This window comes from Naegleria fowleri (genome assembly GCF_008403515.1).
Source record: "Naegleria fowleri strain ATCC 30894 chromosome Unknown tig34, whole genome shotgun sequence".
Classification (NCBI taxonomy): Eukaryota; Heterolobosea; class Eutetramitea; order Acrasida; family Naegleriidae; genus Naegleria; species Naegleria fowleri.
The window spans coordinates 243,073-258,386 of record NW_025407966.1 but is presented as its reverse complement, the minus strand read 5'-3'; the positions used below and the strand labels follow the sequence as shown (position 1 = coordinate 258,386).

The 15,314-nt window shown below is 37.8% G+C and overlaps 9 protein-coding genes across 9 annotated transcripts; 4 read left to right on the top strand and 5 right to left on the bottom strand.

Annotated features, from left to right (window-relative positions):
• Positions 1–63: 63 nt before the first annotated feature.
• Positions 64–2,523, top strand: FDP41_003437 (uncharacterized protein; the record flags this gene model as incomplete). The annotated part of the gene is made up of 1 exon (XM_044706741.1): positions 64–2,523. The coding sequence occupies one exon, from the start codon at positions 64–66 to the stop codon at positions 2,521–2,523; it is 2,460 nt and encodes an 819-aa protein (XP_044562158.1).
• Positions 2,524–2,583: 60 nt separating this feature from the next.
• FDP41_003436 (uncharacterized protein) lies at positions 2,584–3,254 on the bottom strand (the record flags this gene model as incomplete). The annotated part of the gene is made up of 2 exons (XM_044706740.1): positions 2,584–3,070; positions 3,127–3,254. 2 exons carry the CDS (start codon positions 3,252–3,254, stop codon positions 2,584–2,586), a joined length of 615 nt encoding a protein of 204 aa, XP_044562157.1.
• A 556-nt stretch (positions 3,255–3,810) lies between these two features.
• FDP41_003435 (uncharacterized protein) lies at positions 3,811–5,421 on the top strand (the record flags this gene model as incomplete). The annotated part of the gene is made up of 2 exons (XM_044706739.1): positions 3,811–4,098; positions 4,195–5,421. The coding sequence occupies 2 exons, from the start codon at positions 3,811–3,813 to the stop codon at positions 5,419–5,421; spliced, it is 1,515 nt and encodes a 504-aa protein (XP_044562156.1).
• Positions 5,422–5,429: 8 nt separating this feature from the next.
• FDP41_003434 (uncharacterized protein) lies at positions 5,430–6,209 on the bottom strand (the record flags this gene model as incomplete). Its single annotated transcript, XM_044706738.1, has 1 exon — positions 5,430–6,209. One exon carries the CDS (start codon positions 6,207–6,209, stop codon positions 5,430–5,432), a length of 780 nt encoding a protein of 259 aa, XP_044562155.1.
• A 572-nt stretch (positions 6,210–6,781) lies between these two features.
• FDP41_003433 (uncharacterized protein) lies at positions 6,782–7,602 on the top strand (the record flags this gene model as incomplete). Its single annotated transcript, XM_044706737.1, has 3 exons — positions 6,782–7,107; positions 7,162–7,472; positions 7,532–7,602. The coding sequence occupies 3 exons, from the start codon at positions 6,782–6,784 to the stop codon at positions 7,600–7,602; spliced, it is 708 nt and encodes a 235-aa protein (XP_044562154.1).
• A 110-nt stretch (positions 7,603–7,712) lies between these two features.
• On the bottom strand, positions 7,713–8,120 carry FDP41_003432 (uncharacterized protein; the record flags this gene model as incomplete). Its single annotated transcript, XM_044706736.1, has 1 exon — positions 7,713–8,120. The coding sequence occupies one exon, from the start codon at positions 8,118–8,120 to the stop codon at positions 7,713–7,715; it is 408 nt and encodes a 135-aa protein (XP_044562153.1).
• A 470-nt stretch (positions 8,121–8,590) lies between these two features.
• On the top strand, positions 8,591–9,478 carry FDP41_003431 (uncharacterized protein; the record flags this gene model as incomplete). The annotated part of the gene is made up of 1 exon (XM_044706735.1): positions 8,591–9,478. The coding sequence occupies one exon, from the start codon at positions 8,591–8,593 to the stop codon at positions 9,476–9,478; it is 888 nt and encodes a 295-aa protein (XP_044562152.1).
• A 1-nt stretch (position 9,479) lies between these two features.
• On the bottom strand, positions 9,480–10,919 carry FDP41_003430 (uncharacterized protein; the record flags this gene model as incomplete). The annotated part of the gene is made up of 1 exon (XM_044706734.1): positions 9,480–10,919. One exon carries the CDS (start codon positions 10,917–10,919, stop codon positions 9,480–9,482), a length of 1,440 nt encoding a protein of 479 aa, XP_044562151.1.
• A 53-nt stretch (positions 10,920–10,972) lies between these two features.
• On the bottom strand, positions 10,973–15,145 carry FDP41_003429 (uncharacterized protein; the record flags this gene model as incomplete). Its single annotated transcript, XM_044706732.1, has 1 exon — positions 10,973–15,145. One exon carries the CDS (start codon positions 15,143–15,145, stop codon positions 10,973–10,975), a length of 4,173 nt encoding a protein of 1,390 aa, XP_044562150.1.
• Positions 15,146–15,314: the final 169 nt, after the last annotated feature.

The following is a 15,314-nucleotide window of genomic DNA, read 5'->3' as shown; positions in this document are numbered from 1 at the left end:
ACTTTAAGAACTTTAACAACTATTAGGATAGATATAATGAGCTCAGCAACTGTTCTCCCACCAATGCATAATACTGGCAACTCTTTAGAAAAGAGAAGTCAAGCCAGCAAGCCGTCACAGAAGAAAGTTGGTACTTGTGATGATGGCAACACGAATGATGTTACTAGAAAAACAAACAAGAAAAACTACAAGAATGGGAATTCAAAAGGACAAACCCGTTTTGTAGAGTATTTGTCATCCAAAGAGGTTGACGAAGGTTTAAAGAATGGTACACTTTTTGAAGGTGTTCTCCATATCAATCAACAAAACAGACAATTGGCGTTTGTTGTCTTGGAAGAAGCTTTGAAACAAAAACTTCAACATGATATGGATGTTAGAATTAGTGGTGAAGCTAGAAGAAATAGAGCTTTCCACGGTGACAGAGTGATTATCAAAATTGATGATAGAAGCGAATGGCAGGAAAGAAAGGTCTCTACAGCCATTGGACAAAGATCAGATGAACCATCAGATTTATTTGAAGATGAAGGCAATGAAACTGGTATAGATGATGAAAGTACTCCAACAACAACAACAGATAATTTTAGAAAGTTGCTTCAACCCACTGGGAGAGTTGTTGCAATTAAGGAACGCGCAAAGAAAAGAGATTTTGTTGGATTTTTAACAACCTCACGTGAGAATGGTGTTATTGATGAAGCTGACCAACATTGTATTTTTGTTCCTCTCGATAAGAGATGTCCTCGAATGGTCATTCCTCTTTCTCAATGTTCAGACTCTTTCAAAAGTAATCCTATGGCTCATTCCATGGAACTTTATGTTGTTCAATTTTCTACATGGAGTGAGAAAGCTACTCTTCCTTATGGCAGGATTATTAAACACTTGGGAAGAGCTGGTAATATCAAAACTGATTTAGAAGCAGTCGTTATTGATTATGAAATTGACGTGACATCCTACTCAGAGAAAGTTATTGAAGAGATTCGTAATGAACTTAATATTCCAGCTGCTGATGAATGGAAAATTCCAGAAGCAGAGATGCAAAAAAGAAAAGATGCAAGATCAGAACGAGTTTTCACCATTGACCCAAAGCAATCGAAGGATCTAGATGATGCAATCTCAATTCAAAGACTTGATGACGGTATTTTCAAAGTAGGAATTCATATTGCTGATGCTTCTCATTTCATTGTTCCTGGCTCAAAGCTGGACAAAATTGCTCAAAAGAGAGCTACCAGCGTCTATTTGGATCACATGACCATTCCAATGCTTCCAAACTTTTTATGTGACGACATTTGCAGTTTATTACCTGGTAAAGAGAGACTCGCCTTTAGCGTTTATGTACTCATGAACGAAAATGGTGAGGTTTTAAGAGATCAAAGAGTTGAATTCCAAAAATCCGTTGTCAAGTCTTGCGCCAAGCTCACTTACGAGATTGCTCAAGATATCATTAGCGGAAAAATCTCTTCTGACTCTGAAATTTATATGGATGATTGTCCAAGAGAGACTGAAACATTTTGCCCAAATGTCCCTGGTTCACTTGTTGAAGATGTTTTGCTTCTTCACAAGCTCGCCATGAAGAGAAGACAAAGTAGGATTGAAAATGGAACACTTTCTCTTAGCAAGCCAAGAATTCAGTTAGAACTCTCTGAAGATATGGAAACTGTCAAGTCAGTCAACATTAAGGAAGAAAAGGAAAGCAATAATATGATTGAAGAATTAATGTTGTTGGCTAACTATTTAACAGCAGAACACTTATTGCGAACAAGTTCCAATCAAGGTGTTTCTGTGTTGTTACGGTCTCATGGTAGTCCATTTGAGAAGAAAATGAACGATTTTGTCGAGTTTTGTAACAATGCCAAAGTTGACATCAATGTCGAATCTGCTGCTGATCTCGACAATAGCTTACGAATGATTACCGACGACGAAGTCTCTGCAGTTATTAATTTAGAGGCAACAAAAGCAATGCAGTCTGCCAAATACTTTGCCTACAATGACAGAGATGGTTATGTTCTATCTACTCATCACTATGCTCTCAACGTTCCTTATTATACTCATTTTACATCACCAATTAGAAGATATTCAGATGTTATTGTTCACAGACAATTAGCATATGCTCTATTTTCTGATCGCCCTGTTTTATACTCGAATGAGCTGAAGAGATTGATTGACCAATGCAACAAAAAGTCAACTCTTGCAAAACGTGCCGAAGATCAAACAAAGCACTTGTATCTTTGCCAATACATTGAACAAAATCCAGACCTTAACAGAGTTCTTGCTATTGTTCGTGGATTGAGTGGAAAGACCATTAGAGTTGTGATTCCACAATTATCTCTTGAATGCAAGCTGCCTATTGACTCTTTCAGATCAAGAATTAAGGATAAAAAGCATGATAAGGAAACTGGAATTTTGAGATGGGTATGGATTGAAGATGAAAAAGAAGAAAACATTCATCTCTTCGACAAGATCCCTGTTCGTCTCTATGTCAAACGATACAATCCTCTACCAGAAATTGCCATTGCTCTGGACAAATAATTAAACAAACTGTAAATAGTTCAAACGAAAGATTGTCTGGTTGTTCGTTTAATGTCTCGCTTACAAGATGATGCACTTTTTCTTTTGCCTCTTTGGTTTTGTGGCTGGTTTGGTTTCGGATGCGCTTGGTTGAGCAGGATCGGAAGAAGCTGTGGCTGGCTTGGTTTGAGATCCTCCTTCTGCAGCAGGTTCCTCTGCTTCTTCTTCCTCCCCCCCTTCTGCTGTGTTGATCATTCTGACTAATTCCTCAAACACAGAGTCCACGTTCTCACCAGTTTTTGCTGATGTCTCAATCCATTTGCAGAAATCACCAAACTTCTTTGATTGATTTTCGCCCTCTTCTTTGGTTACACTTCTTTGCTCTTCCAAGTCAATCTTATTACCAACAAGAATAATAGGGATTTTAGCTCCTTCTTTTTCATCTTTAGCCTTAAGAATTTCTTCGTAATATTTAGGAGTTTCATGGAAAGTTTCAATATCGGTAATACTGTACACAATAACAAATCCATGTCCCTTTTCCATGTACATTCCTGTGAGAGAACGATATCTATCAATGATGATGTGTACGGTAAGAATAATTTCTCAAATCATCATAGAACTTACTCCTCCTGTCCGGCAGTATCAATAATTTCCAACATTACTGCGGAGCCATCAATTTCAACTTGTCTCATGTAGCTATCTTCAACAGTGGGGTCATATCTTTCTACAAATTTCTGATGAATGTACCTCATGGTAAGGCTAATAATTAAAAAAAGAAGGCGATTATATAAATAAAAAAGAGTTGATAAACTGCTCTGTTGCTGCTTACTTACGCGCTTTTACCTACGGATCCGCTGCCTACTACGATGATTTTATATTTTGACATGATGAGAAGAAGTGTGGTTTAGGACGAATGTGAAAAACAACTGTAGAGGTATTTTTTTTAAGGGAAGGCAAAGTAAGCCCCACGAGAGGCTTGTTCGCCTCAAACATGAGAAGTAGCAGGCGGAACCAACAATGGCGCTCAAAAGCTTATTCTCTGCAACCACATAGCCATGTGTTTCCTACCTCTCTGTCGCTGCATAGGTCGTGACTCAAAAGCACGTTTTTCGTATGCGGAGCAAACTTTATCGCCAACATCACAAACATATAACAATACATGTGTGGCGGGATAGTGATTATCATTGAGAGTTCAACATCATGTTAGCTGAAGGCTAGGTCGAGCTTTCTCCCGCTTCTCCATTTCGGTTATGACTAAACGGTTGAAATGTCATTATCAGTAAAATCCTGGCGCCAAAATCAAACAAAATGTCTCGACTGCGTAGCAGCACGCTAGACAGAGAGCGAAGAAGCAAAACCATGTTTGCATCATCTTTAGACTCAACTCCCTCGACATCATGTCCAGCATTTAAATATCATCAATACGACCATCAACGATACTCACCAGAAGGTTTTACATACTCATCAAACGAGCGGTCTTCCTTCAGAGAACCCACCAATTTTGCAAATATTCTAGGACAAAAACCCAAATCGGAATTGGACACTTCTTTTTCGTTTTTGCGGATTATTTCAACTTTTGCAACTAATCTAGGAATGGTATCTCCAATCACACTAAAACACTTCCTCCAAATAATCTTTTGCCTGTCCATCATGATACATATCTTATCAATAATACCTTACACATTGGCACAGTTCTATAACCCTCCTTTAAACATTGACAACTTTTATAACTCTGAGAAACGAAGATGGTTGATTGCAGGAAACTTTTCGTCAATTTCTGTAAATACCACAACTTTTAATAACCTCAATAATATTGCAGTTTTCAACGGGAAAGCATGGAAAGGTCTTGGAAATGGAACAAATGGAAATATACGAACTGTGTTTATTGATACATGTTTCAACATGTATGCAGGAGGGGATTTTACGCAAGCGGGAAATCTAGAGACAGGACCTATTGCAAGATGGTCAATAACGAAAAGAAGATGGGAATCAATTTCGGAAAGTGTAACATGGAAAAAGAATAGCTCGGTTCGGTCAATATCTGTAGACTGCTTTCAAACACCCTCTGAGATATCGAGATGTCAATGCAACGTTTGGATTGCTGGATCCTTCGAGTTAGAAATTGCCTCAGGAAATGCTTCAAAAACAGCTATTAACGTTGCCATGTATCAACCGCACACTAACACATGGTTCTCAATGAGAGAATACATGGATCATAATCTTACTATTTCAATGACTGCAAATTCAATATTTAAGAGGGACTTTGGACAAACATTTCATTCAAGGAAAACATTTGTGGGAGGAAAGTTTCCTTACATTTTGACTTGGGATCCATATTACAAAAATTGGAGTAAGATTATGATGAATGATACAAATGCAGAAGTGACGCAAATTCACTTCCACAAATCTATTCTCGGAGTTAATCTATTTAACTACTGGAACTATGTTGTTGTGGGAAAATTTGAGTTTACCTTTCCAGATGGGGATTCCAATTCCACGTGCAAAAATCTGTGCATGATGGATTTTAGAAATGGGCAGTGGGTGAAAGTGGCTGACAACTTTGAGCTGCTTGATTCACCTGTTCGACAAGTCTCAACAACAGATGGTCATATTTTTGCTATTGGTGACTTTCAAGACATTGATGTTGGAAATCTTGCTGTGATTAGTACGGACGGTGTTGTCAACTCCTTTTTCAATAACACCATGATACCAAACAACAATTACACCTCACTTTACTTGTGTAAACAAACAGACCTCGATTGCACTCTGTACAGTGCTGGTCTTGCAGACACACAGGGACGAATTTGGTTTTATGACAGCGAGACAAGAAACACGCACCTTTTCGGCACGATTAATGCTGGTGGACTTATCAGCTACTTGTCGTCCATCTACTTATACTTTCTAAGCGATTACATGTAATTAAATATTTATTTATTTGGCTTTGCCATTGTTAATCTTTCTAGCTCTTGTGCGTATTGCTGATTTTGTTTTTTCAAAAATGCAATTTCTTCTTCGAACTTCTTCTTTTCTTGCTTACTCTTTTCTCGCTCTCGTTTTTCAGTTGCCTCGCATTTGGCTTGCCATTCTTTCACTTGTTTTTCTAATTCAGTTTTATCTTTCTCAAGTTGGATAATTTTGAGCTCCATTTCTGTTTTCCCGTCCTCTGCATGCAATGATTTTCTCATTCCAAACGCTACACTGCTTTCGTATAACTGTTTGTACGCCTTGATAGTCATTCGTATCTCGTTTCTCACTCGTAGCAACAGCAGACCTCTCTGCTGACAATTTACAGTTACTTGTCTAATGAGCTCATCAAAGCATTGAGAGTAGAGCTCTTCTCTGACAGGGCAAATTCCTGTTTCCTTTGCTTTTCTCTTCAAAAGCTGTGCGTCAAGAGCCTCTTCTAAATTTGTAACATCCAATCTTGTGGCAGGAGTTGACGAAACATATTGAATCCATTGTTGATTGTTCTCCGAAAACACCACGGGAGGAAGTATAGAATTCAAAATATCTTCAGTTTGCGTCATTCGTTCTGCTCCGACCACTTGAATTGGTGGCAAAGCCTGGCCTTTGTTTTTCCCACTGGTGCCCATGAGAGCCTTATTTCCCTTCTTCTTTATTGCTTCCGACAATAATATTGGAGTATCATATTTTACAAGTGTATTTGCTGGGGAAGTGCTTTCAGCACTCATCTCTTGTGTCATCATTTTTTTAAACTTGCATCATACAAAAATTATTTCTTGGCACAACTGCCGCTGTAATCAAATTATGGCGGGAATTGGACCATTGAAGCTGCTAGTCATGAACAAAAAGACACCCAAATTCAAATTTCAAAATTTGTGGACACTTGTGAAGCTAGGTTGCAGAAGATTCATTGCAAAGAACGTGTGAACGTTTGTAGGAACGTTCGAGTGAAACTCCTTGTTTGTCTATGTCAGATTTTTATTCGAATGCTGAATGCGCCAAACTCTGTTGAAAAAGTCAAATTTAAGCAAATCTGATTCAGATTAGATGCGAAAGTCTTTTGTTCTTCCTCACATTGTCCTCAGAGGTGTACAAAGATGAGTCATCATCATCTCTTTCTGTTAGCAATGTGAACACAAAGGTTCCATCCCATGCAAACAAATTCCAAAGCTTGCGACAGTCATTCCTCGCAAATTCTCTCTTTGCGAAAATAAATTATGGTTACGAAAAGAAAAATTCAAAAATTGTGTTTTAAAAAAATATTGAAATTCAATATTTTACCACACGAAATACGCCCAGAATTCAAGCTGATGCGATGGAAGGAGTCAATTCAAAATTTAAAAAGCTCATGTTGAAAGTATTTGATTTGACAGAGAGCTGGCAAGCGTTACACAAAGAAAATTGTGATTGTTTTATCGGATTGGTGAGAGATTTGTCGAGTTGGGATATTGTCGGAGGAGGATCATGCGAGGACCACTCCCAAATTGGTGATGAACGTCATCAAAACAATCATTTAATATTGAGTGGACAATCATCATCGGGTTTTGGAATTTTTCAATATTTTCCTCAGACAGTGAGCATGATTCAAGGAACTTATTTACGGAAATTGGATGAAAAGTACAAGATGATTCTCGCAAGTCTGTACGTGTGGTTCAATTAATTTCATTTGAAAATTTATTCATGTACTTTTATTAGTGGAAAATTTGAAAATATTTGCAATCAATTAGATGCCATTCAACAAGAGGCAGATTTATTTTATCATCAATTGCATGGGGAATTACTCTCTAGTATGGAAGGAAAACGAAACGAAAAATCTCAATTTAATTTCACAATTATTGAAGAATACATTTCTGGAATTCGAGAAATATTTATCATGTTTAAAAAAGAATATTATCGCTATGAAGATTTATTTCAAAATGAATTGAATTATCTTGGAAAATCATTGGAGCAAATCAAAGATGTGTACAGAAAATACTCGACACATCAATACATAAAAATTCATAGAGGTGAGTTCTATATTCATTACATCCTATACGAGAATTGCTCATCATAATGGTCATCACAGTGATTCAAGTACTAGAAAGCACGGAACGAGAAGTACAACAAGATTTTGTGGACAAGCATAGATTCAAGTAATGTTCTCACAAATGTTGTCAACATGACCATTTCATGAAATTCCGTTTATTGGGTCTCACAAAGAATGACAAAAATGTTTAAAAACTGAGATGACTGGTAATTGGCTAAGATTAGTACTTTCTCTTCTTAAAACGGCGAGCTCTACAGTACTTATTGCCATACTTCTTGCCGTATTTTCTTCCGTACTTTCTGTACTTCTTGCCATACTTCTTGCCATACTTTCTACCATACTTTCTGTACTTCTTGCCATACTTCTTGCTGTACTTCTTGCCATACTTTCTACCGTATTTTCTGTACTTTCTACCATACTTTCTACCGTATTTTTTAAGGTATTTTCTTCCGTACTTTCTGTACTTCTTGCCATACTTTCTACCATATTTTCTTCCATACTTGTTCTTTCTCTTTCGTGGAAGATAGGTAGAGAGAGCAGAGCTTTCCGCGACTGAGTATTCTGCACCACACAAGGCGAATACTGCAATTGAAATTGCAAGCAATAAGGCAAGGATTAGAAATCTCATATTTGATTTGTTTTTTTTGAATGAGAGCCAAGGTTGCCATGTTGTCAACATGTTTTATAGGTTCGAACAACGATTCTCTAAAACAGAGTTTCTCTTAGAAATGGATGTTGATTGAAATTTGGGTGTGACAATTGACAAACACTTTCGAATCAACGAATTTGAAGAATGGAAATTGAGTAGTAAAATTCAACATCTATTAGAACTCCAATACGAATATTTCAAAGAGCACCCACATTCATCACAATCTAAAAGAGGAAATTGAGAATTGACCAACTTTGGAGTGACAAGATGCAGTAGTACTGGCAGTGCAATGGTACAAAAATTGCCTTAATTTGAATTGGTTTGACCTCAAGATCTTCTGAGAGGCCTGAGAAGATCTTCACAGGTCAGTCCGATTGAACTTTCTCTTGATGGAGCAGAACGTTGATTTCTCTGTCACAGCGCGTTGAGAGCTCTCACAAGACAAAAAAATGACATCACCAACCACCACCGAAAATGAAATTAAACATGCCATGAATATTATTGAAGAAATATCTAATTTAGTGTACACGATTGAACAAGGAATTGTAAAGATACAAGAAACAGTAGCAATCATTCCCGATATTGAATCTTTAAAATTTAATATTGATGAAGGGTTGAAACTCTCATCGGAAATGATGAATCAATTGGAATTGTATTGTGAAGAAAAGATTAAAGATCCATCGGTGAATCATCATTTAGAGACTTGCTATGGACGAATTTTGGGAAGATTACCACAGTTGAAGAAACAAGTTTCTAATTTAAAAGTCAATCTTCGGAAGGCTGTTCAAATATACAGTAACAAGGAACATGAAACATCAATCAAAAAAGGAAAATTATTGGGATCATCAACATCGGAAGAGAGGAAGGCTTTAAAATCAAATCAAAGTGGAAAACAACAATCACGACAATCGCGAAAAATTACTGACTCTTTGAAAAGAACAAAAGCCATCATTGCACAAAATTTGGAAAGAACATCCAATTCAATGGAGCAACTCTCAGAACAATCAAGTATATTTCAAAAGGCTGTAAAGTCACAGGATGAATATCAAGACAAGGTTAATCAAAGCACCAAATTAATTAGAGAGTTGAAATGGAAGGAAAGACGAGACCATTTCATTACTCTTGTGTGTTTCTTATTTTATGTGGTGGTGATTTTGGTTGTGTTTAATCACAGAATTCCACTCATTTCCATAGCTTTTTATATCATGAGCACATTATGGAGTTTATTTTCAGGAATATTTCATTCATCCAGCAGCGCAGGCAGTACAACCAGCTCTTCTGCACCAATAGATAACTTTAACACATCAACCATTGAAAATATAACAATGAGTCCTTAATTTATTTCTTCTTAGCCGGTTTTGACTGGACAGTCTCTTGTTTTTCGAACATGGCTGAGAATTGTTGCATTTTCTGTTGCTTTGAGAGCATTTCAACAAACGAGTCTAATATTTCACCATCCATCATCTTATCCAAACCAAATTGAGTATAGGAAATCCTGTGATCTGTAATTCTGTCCTGAGGGAAATTGTAGGTTCTAATTTTTTCAGATCTATCTCCACTTCCTATCTGTTCCTTTCTTTCAGATGTCATTTTCTGCATTTTCTCTTCTTGTTGTTTTTGGAAAAGTCGTGAATGCAAAATTTTGAAGGCCTTTTCCTTATTTCGATGTTGTGATCTTTCATCGGCAATATACACAGTTGTACCTGTAGGAATGTGAGTCAAACGCACGGCACTGTCTGTGGTGTTCACATGTTGTCCTCCTGCTCCACTCGCTCTCATTGTCTCAATTTTTACATCTGACAAGTTGATCTTAATGTCTGATTCAGTGATCTCTGGCAAAACTACCACTGATGCAGACGATGTATGAACTCTTCCTTGTGACTCTGTAACTGGTACTCTTTGAACTCTATGAACACCACTTTCAAATTTCATACTTCCGTAAACACCCAATGCCGAGTCATCATCTCCACCGTACGATGAACCTGAAATGAGCGCAATTCCTTCTCTGCACCCTTCTCCTCCACAGTTTACACTCAAGCTCAATACTTCAAATTTCCAACCTTTAGCCAAGGCATACTTTTCATACATTTTAAATAATTCCATTGCAAACAAAGAAGCCTCATCGCCTCCTGTTCCTGGTCTAATTTCGATAATTGCGTTATTATTGGAAGAAATTTGAACTTCGTTGCTATCTAATTGAGGAGCATTCAGTAACACTCCAATTAAATTATCCTGAATTTTCAAATATTCCTTTTCTGTTTCAATATAATCCTCTTTTGCCATTTGTTTTAATTCGGGATCTGTTTCTGTTTGTTTCATTTCTTCGAGTTGTGCTAATTGTGTTTTCAAATTTTCATATTTATCAGTTAATTCTGTTACTTTAGTGAAAAACTTCAGTTCAACAAATTGTGTTGGTTTTGTTGGTTGGCCCGAATAGACAGAATTGGAGAGCTCTTGATGTCTTTGTCTGGCTTGCTTTAAATATTGCTCAACTTGTTGATTGACTTTAAATGTGTACTTTCCGATAGCATCATTGGACTCTTCATCATAATTGTTAAGAGGCTGAAGCGTGGTGTGATATTGCTGTTGTCTTGCCATCGTCGGAACATAATGAATTGAAAAATTATTAAATAAATAGGAAGAATAATTGTTTGATAAATATTTCATGCTGTGTTGATATGTACAATCCCGATGAGAAGCGAGAATAAATTTTAATGGATTGAATCTCTTGAAGCGAGAAGTGGAGCTGTTGCCAAGCAACAATGACCGAGGAAGCATTTTTATTCAAACGAAAAATTGAATTTATTTTTCTCGAAATGTACAGAACACATCTAGTATTGAGAGTATTTCTTCGAGCGAGATGAAGAGGTCATTTCTTCATATTGATCATAGTCAAACTCATTGGATCTGTTTAAAATTTCTTCAACAGTCATGCCTCTCTTTCTGCCAGGGCTTGTCATCTTTCTTGCTGGACTGCTTCCACTGAGGCTCAAGCTATTTTGTAACTCAGCCAAGTGAGCTCTTGCATTCTTGAGTTCCTTGTCCAATTCTTGAACTTCTCTGCTGGTCTTTGCGTTGGATTCGTTGAGTGTCTTCATAATCTTATGGCTTGCAGACAAATCTCTTTCCACCTTCTTCTTGACAGAGCCAAATGAAGAGGAAGGTGTCGATTTTTGAGAGGAATATGCTGAAGATGGCTTTGGAGTTTCTTCTGTCTTGAGAGATTGAACAGAGGATGAAGCGCTTGACTTAGTGGCAGATGAAATGTACTTGGAAGTAGATGGAGTAGCAGTTGTGGAAGAGGAGGATGAGACTGGCTCGCTGTCACTAAAGATTGAGTTATCTTTGCCTGGCTTCTTGAATAGTTTTTGTCTTAAATCAGACACCATATTCTCATACTTGCTCTTTTCCTTCTCCAATTCAGAGAGCATTTCTGTAGTCTTCTTTGAGGTGTTGAACAGCTTATTGCATTCTTCTCTCTTCAAGTCCAATTCTCGTAAGGCAGAGTCAAGCTTTTGTGACTTCTCAGCAAGTTGATCTTGCAATTCTTGCAAGTCTGATCTGTATTGGTTGAGTTGACTAAGTTGAGATTCAAATTCTTGTTTGAATTGCTCTTTCTCAAATTGAACTGTAGTATAGTTGGATCTGAGCTTTTCAACTTCCTTTTTGATGAGTTCATATTTTTCAGGCTCGACAAGATTAAGATTTTCTTCCTCAAGATCATTAATTCTATTTTCCATGAATGAAATCAAGTCAGACTTCTTCTTGATGATTTCTTCAGTCTCCTCAACTTTCTTTGAAAGTCTTTCCACCTCCTCGGTCAATTGCATCGTCTTCTTTTGAAGACTTGTCTTTTCAGCCTTCAATTCTCTAAGGGCTTTAACAACTCCAATGGTTGTTTGTTGAACAACGCTTAAACCTCTCTTTTGTGGGCTTTGATGAACAATGCTTTTAGCCTGCTTCTTGATTGGAGTAGATAAAGCCTCTGATGCGTTGAATCTATATCCAGTAATAATGTGTCTGTTGATACTGGAAGAGAGACCATCTTGCAAACTTCTGATCATTGAGAAGTCTTCTTTCTCCTCTTCAAATTGAGGATCAAGATGGTTCACGAGTTGGAGATAAGTATGAACAGCTCCCTTGTATTCATCGTTGGAAATTTGGAAGTCCTTGTTATCATTGATTGCATCAGCTGACAACAACGCCAACTTGTCTCCTCCCACAGTATAGTACAGAGTATTGGATTCTTTTTCCTCTCTCTTTTCTTTGAGCATCTTGTTGAATCGGTTTCCAATGATAACGGCAATAACTGCTGCTCTGAAAGATGTCTTGGTCTTTTCAGTGGAGAATTCCTTGGGGAACTCAAATTCATGAATAATTTCAAATTCATTGGATAGAGATTTGACTGTTTCATACACACCTCTCAACAATCTTTCGTATTGTTTGAGTTGAGACTTAAGAACTGACTTGTGCATCTTGAGATCATCAATTCTATTCTTCATTGGTCTCAAACCTCTGGCAACCAATTTCAGAGCGGCATGCAACTTTCCTTGCTCGAGTTGGGAATCTCTGAGCTCTGTCTTTAGAACTTCAACAATCATGGTTGACTTCTTCAACTTGCCAGATGTTTCAGAGAATTGTTCTTGAAGTTCACGGAGGGTGTCTTCTAATTCTTTGATCTTTTCAGAGTAGTCAATTTCAAGCATTTCAATTTGATGTTCGAACTTGTTTCGTTGTTCATCAAGATCGTTTTGACTCTTCTTTTGCAATTCATTCTTCTCAGCTTCATACTTTTCTGTAATGCTCTTAATGGTCTTGAAAGCTTCCTCAAGCTTTTGTGCTTGGTCATTAAGCTTCTCCTTTTGAGAGGCCACTTCCTTCTTCAAGGATTCTCTTTCAACGAGGTGAGTGGTCACTTGCTCAGAGAATAAGGACTGGAAGGTCTCCCAGCTAATAGGCTCATCACTCTCAGCTGGTTGTGATCTGCCTCTTAGAGGGGATCCGTTTCTCTTGTCATTGGTTGGAGTTTCCTTCAACAACTTGTACAAAGAGTAGACAAATCTCAATCTGTTCTTTTCTTCTTCTTGATGGTTGTCTAAGAGTTCCTCCAACTCATTGACGCTGTCTTCAAGCTCTTGTTTTTGTTCCTTAAGGGCTCTACAAACCTTCTCGCTATCGGAGAGTTGCTTCTTCAAGTTGATCAGCTCCTTATATGTGTCAGAGTGGTCATGGTTAAGGTTTTGGAAATTGTTGGATAAGCCATCAAGCTCTTCTTGTAAAATTCTGTTCTTATCTCTGGAAAGAATGAGTTCATCCAAGCAATCCATAACCTTGGTTCTGAGCCCTTTGTAGTTTGGCTTGACAGACTCGATACCTTTCTTGCTGATTTGAGTGTCATCTTCAGTTCGGTTGTACTCGTGGCCTTCCATGACATGCTCAATTGTCTTCATCAAGGCATAAAATTCGCTCGCTAAGGCTCCATGGGCTGAGTTGATCTCACTTTCCTTGAGGTCTCGTTGTTGAACAGTAGCATTGTATTGCTCTGTCAATCGTTCAGTTGTCTCTTTGTAATGAGAGAGTTCTCGTTGGAGGAAATCATTCTCGGCCCTAACCTTAGAAAGTTCGTCAATTTTGTCCTTGAGAGAGTCATTCTCATCCTTGAGATCAGCAATGTACAACTCGAGATTATCATTGATCTCACTCATCTTTCTTAGTTCCTCAGTTACCAACTGCTTGCTGTGGTTCTCTTTGTCTAGTTGGTTTTGAGTTTCTTCCAACTTCTTTCTGGTAGAAGTGATTTCATTTCTTAGCTCTGGAATGATACTCAAATCCTTCTTGAGCTCCTCGACCAAATTCTCTTCCACATGCAGCTCGGACACCTTATCTTGTAAATTGATAATGTTGTTTTGAAGTTGGTTCAAAGTAATGTTTTGTTCGTGCTTTTCTTGCTCGAGTCTGTCAATCTTTCTCTTGAGCTTGTCGATCTCCAAGTCTCTGTCTTCGATTGACTTTTGGCTCTTTTTAAGTTTGTTGTCTGCCTCATTGAGCTTGTCGGTAAGCTCGGATCTAGTGTTGAGAAGAATCTCGATTTGTTCTTGAAGTTTCTCGGCAAGCTCTTTTTGTCCCTTATTTCTCTTATCTTGAAGCTCTTGTTGTTCTTTCAAAGAAATGGAAAGGTCTGCCAACTCCTTTTCGAGCTCTCCTCTCTTCATCTCAGAAATAGCAACTTCTTCTCTTGCTTGTTCGATTTCCTTCTTGAATTGAGATGATTCTGCATCTCTTTTGGTCTTCTCTTCAGTAAGAACTTGCTGGAGTTGAAGCAATTCATCTCTTAGCTGCTTCTCAACTCCCTTTTGTGTGGTGATACGATCGTTGGATTCAATCTCTAGCCTCTTTAGCTCTTCATCCTTAGCTCTTACTCGTTCTCTCAAAATGTTAATCTCGTTTCGTAATTGAATACCCTCATCTCTCGCTTGCAACAAGTCGTCGACCTGTCTTTGCAAATCATTTATGAGTTTTTGCTTCTTTTGATTCTCATATTTGATTTGTTGTACTTGAGTGAGTTGTTGTCTTAGGAGTCTAACTGAATCATCATCTTCGCCTCTCTCTACATTCAGTTTACTCTTCTCTAGAAGTTTTTGGAACTCTTTAAAGTCTACTTCATCCTCCTCTGTATCGATTGTTTGTGGTTGCTGCATCTCGGCCTCTTCGGAAAGTTTTCGGTAAAACTTCTCTCCTGTTGGGCTTAGAAATTTAGCGAAATCATCAGCCTCTCTTTCATCGTCCATAATAACACTTTGTCTCTTTGTGGTGCTGCTGGATCTTCTCTTTGGAGTTTTGTAGTAAGAATTCGATCTAATTGGCGATTCCTTAAGGGATGATGTTGGGCTTGAAACACCTTCCGTCATTCTTCCCTTAGTACTGTTGGTGTTTATAGTCAGTGATGAGCGATTACCTTCACGGGGCGTAAAGGTCGTTCGACGTTTGGGGGTAGCATCAAACATGAATGAATCTTGGTCCATTCTCACTTGATGTATGAGCCTTATTTTTTTATGTAATTATTTTGTGAAACGTTTCTGTGGTTGAGCGCCAAAGATTTAAACGACGGGCTGTAGTTTTTGTAGATGGTTTTTACAACTCGAATGATATTGAAACCCATATGGGAGAGAGAGC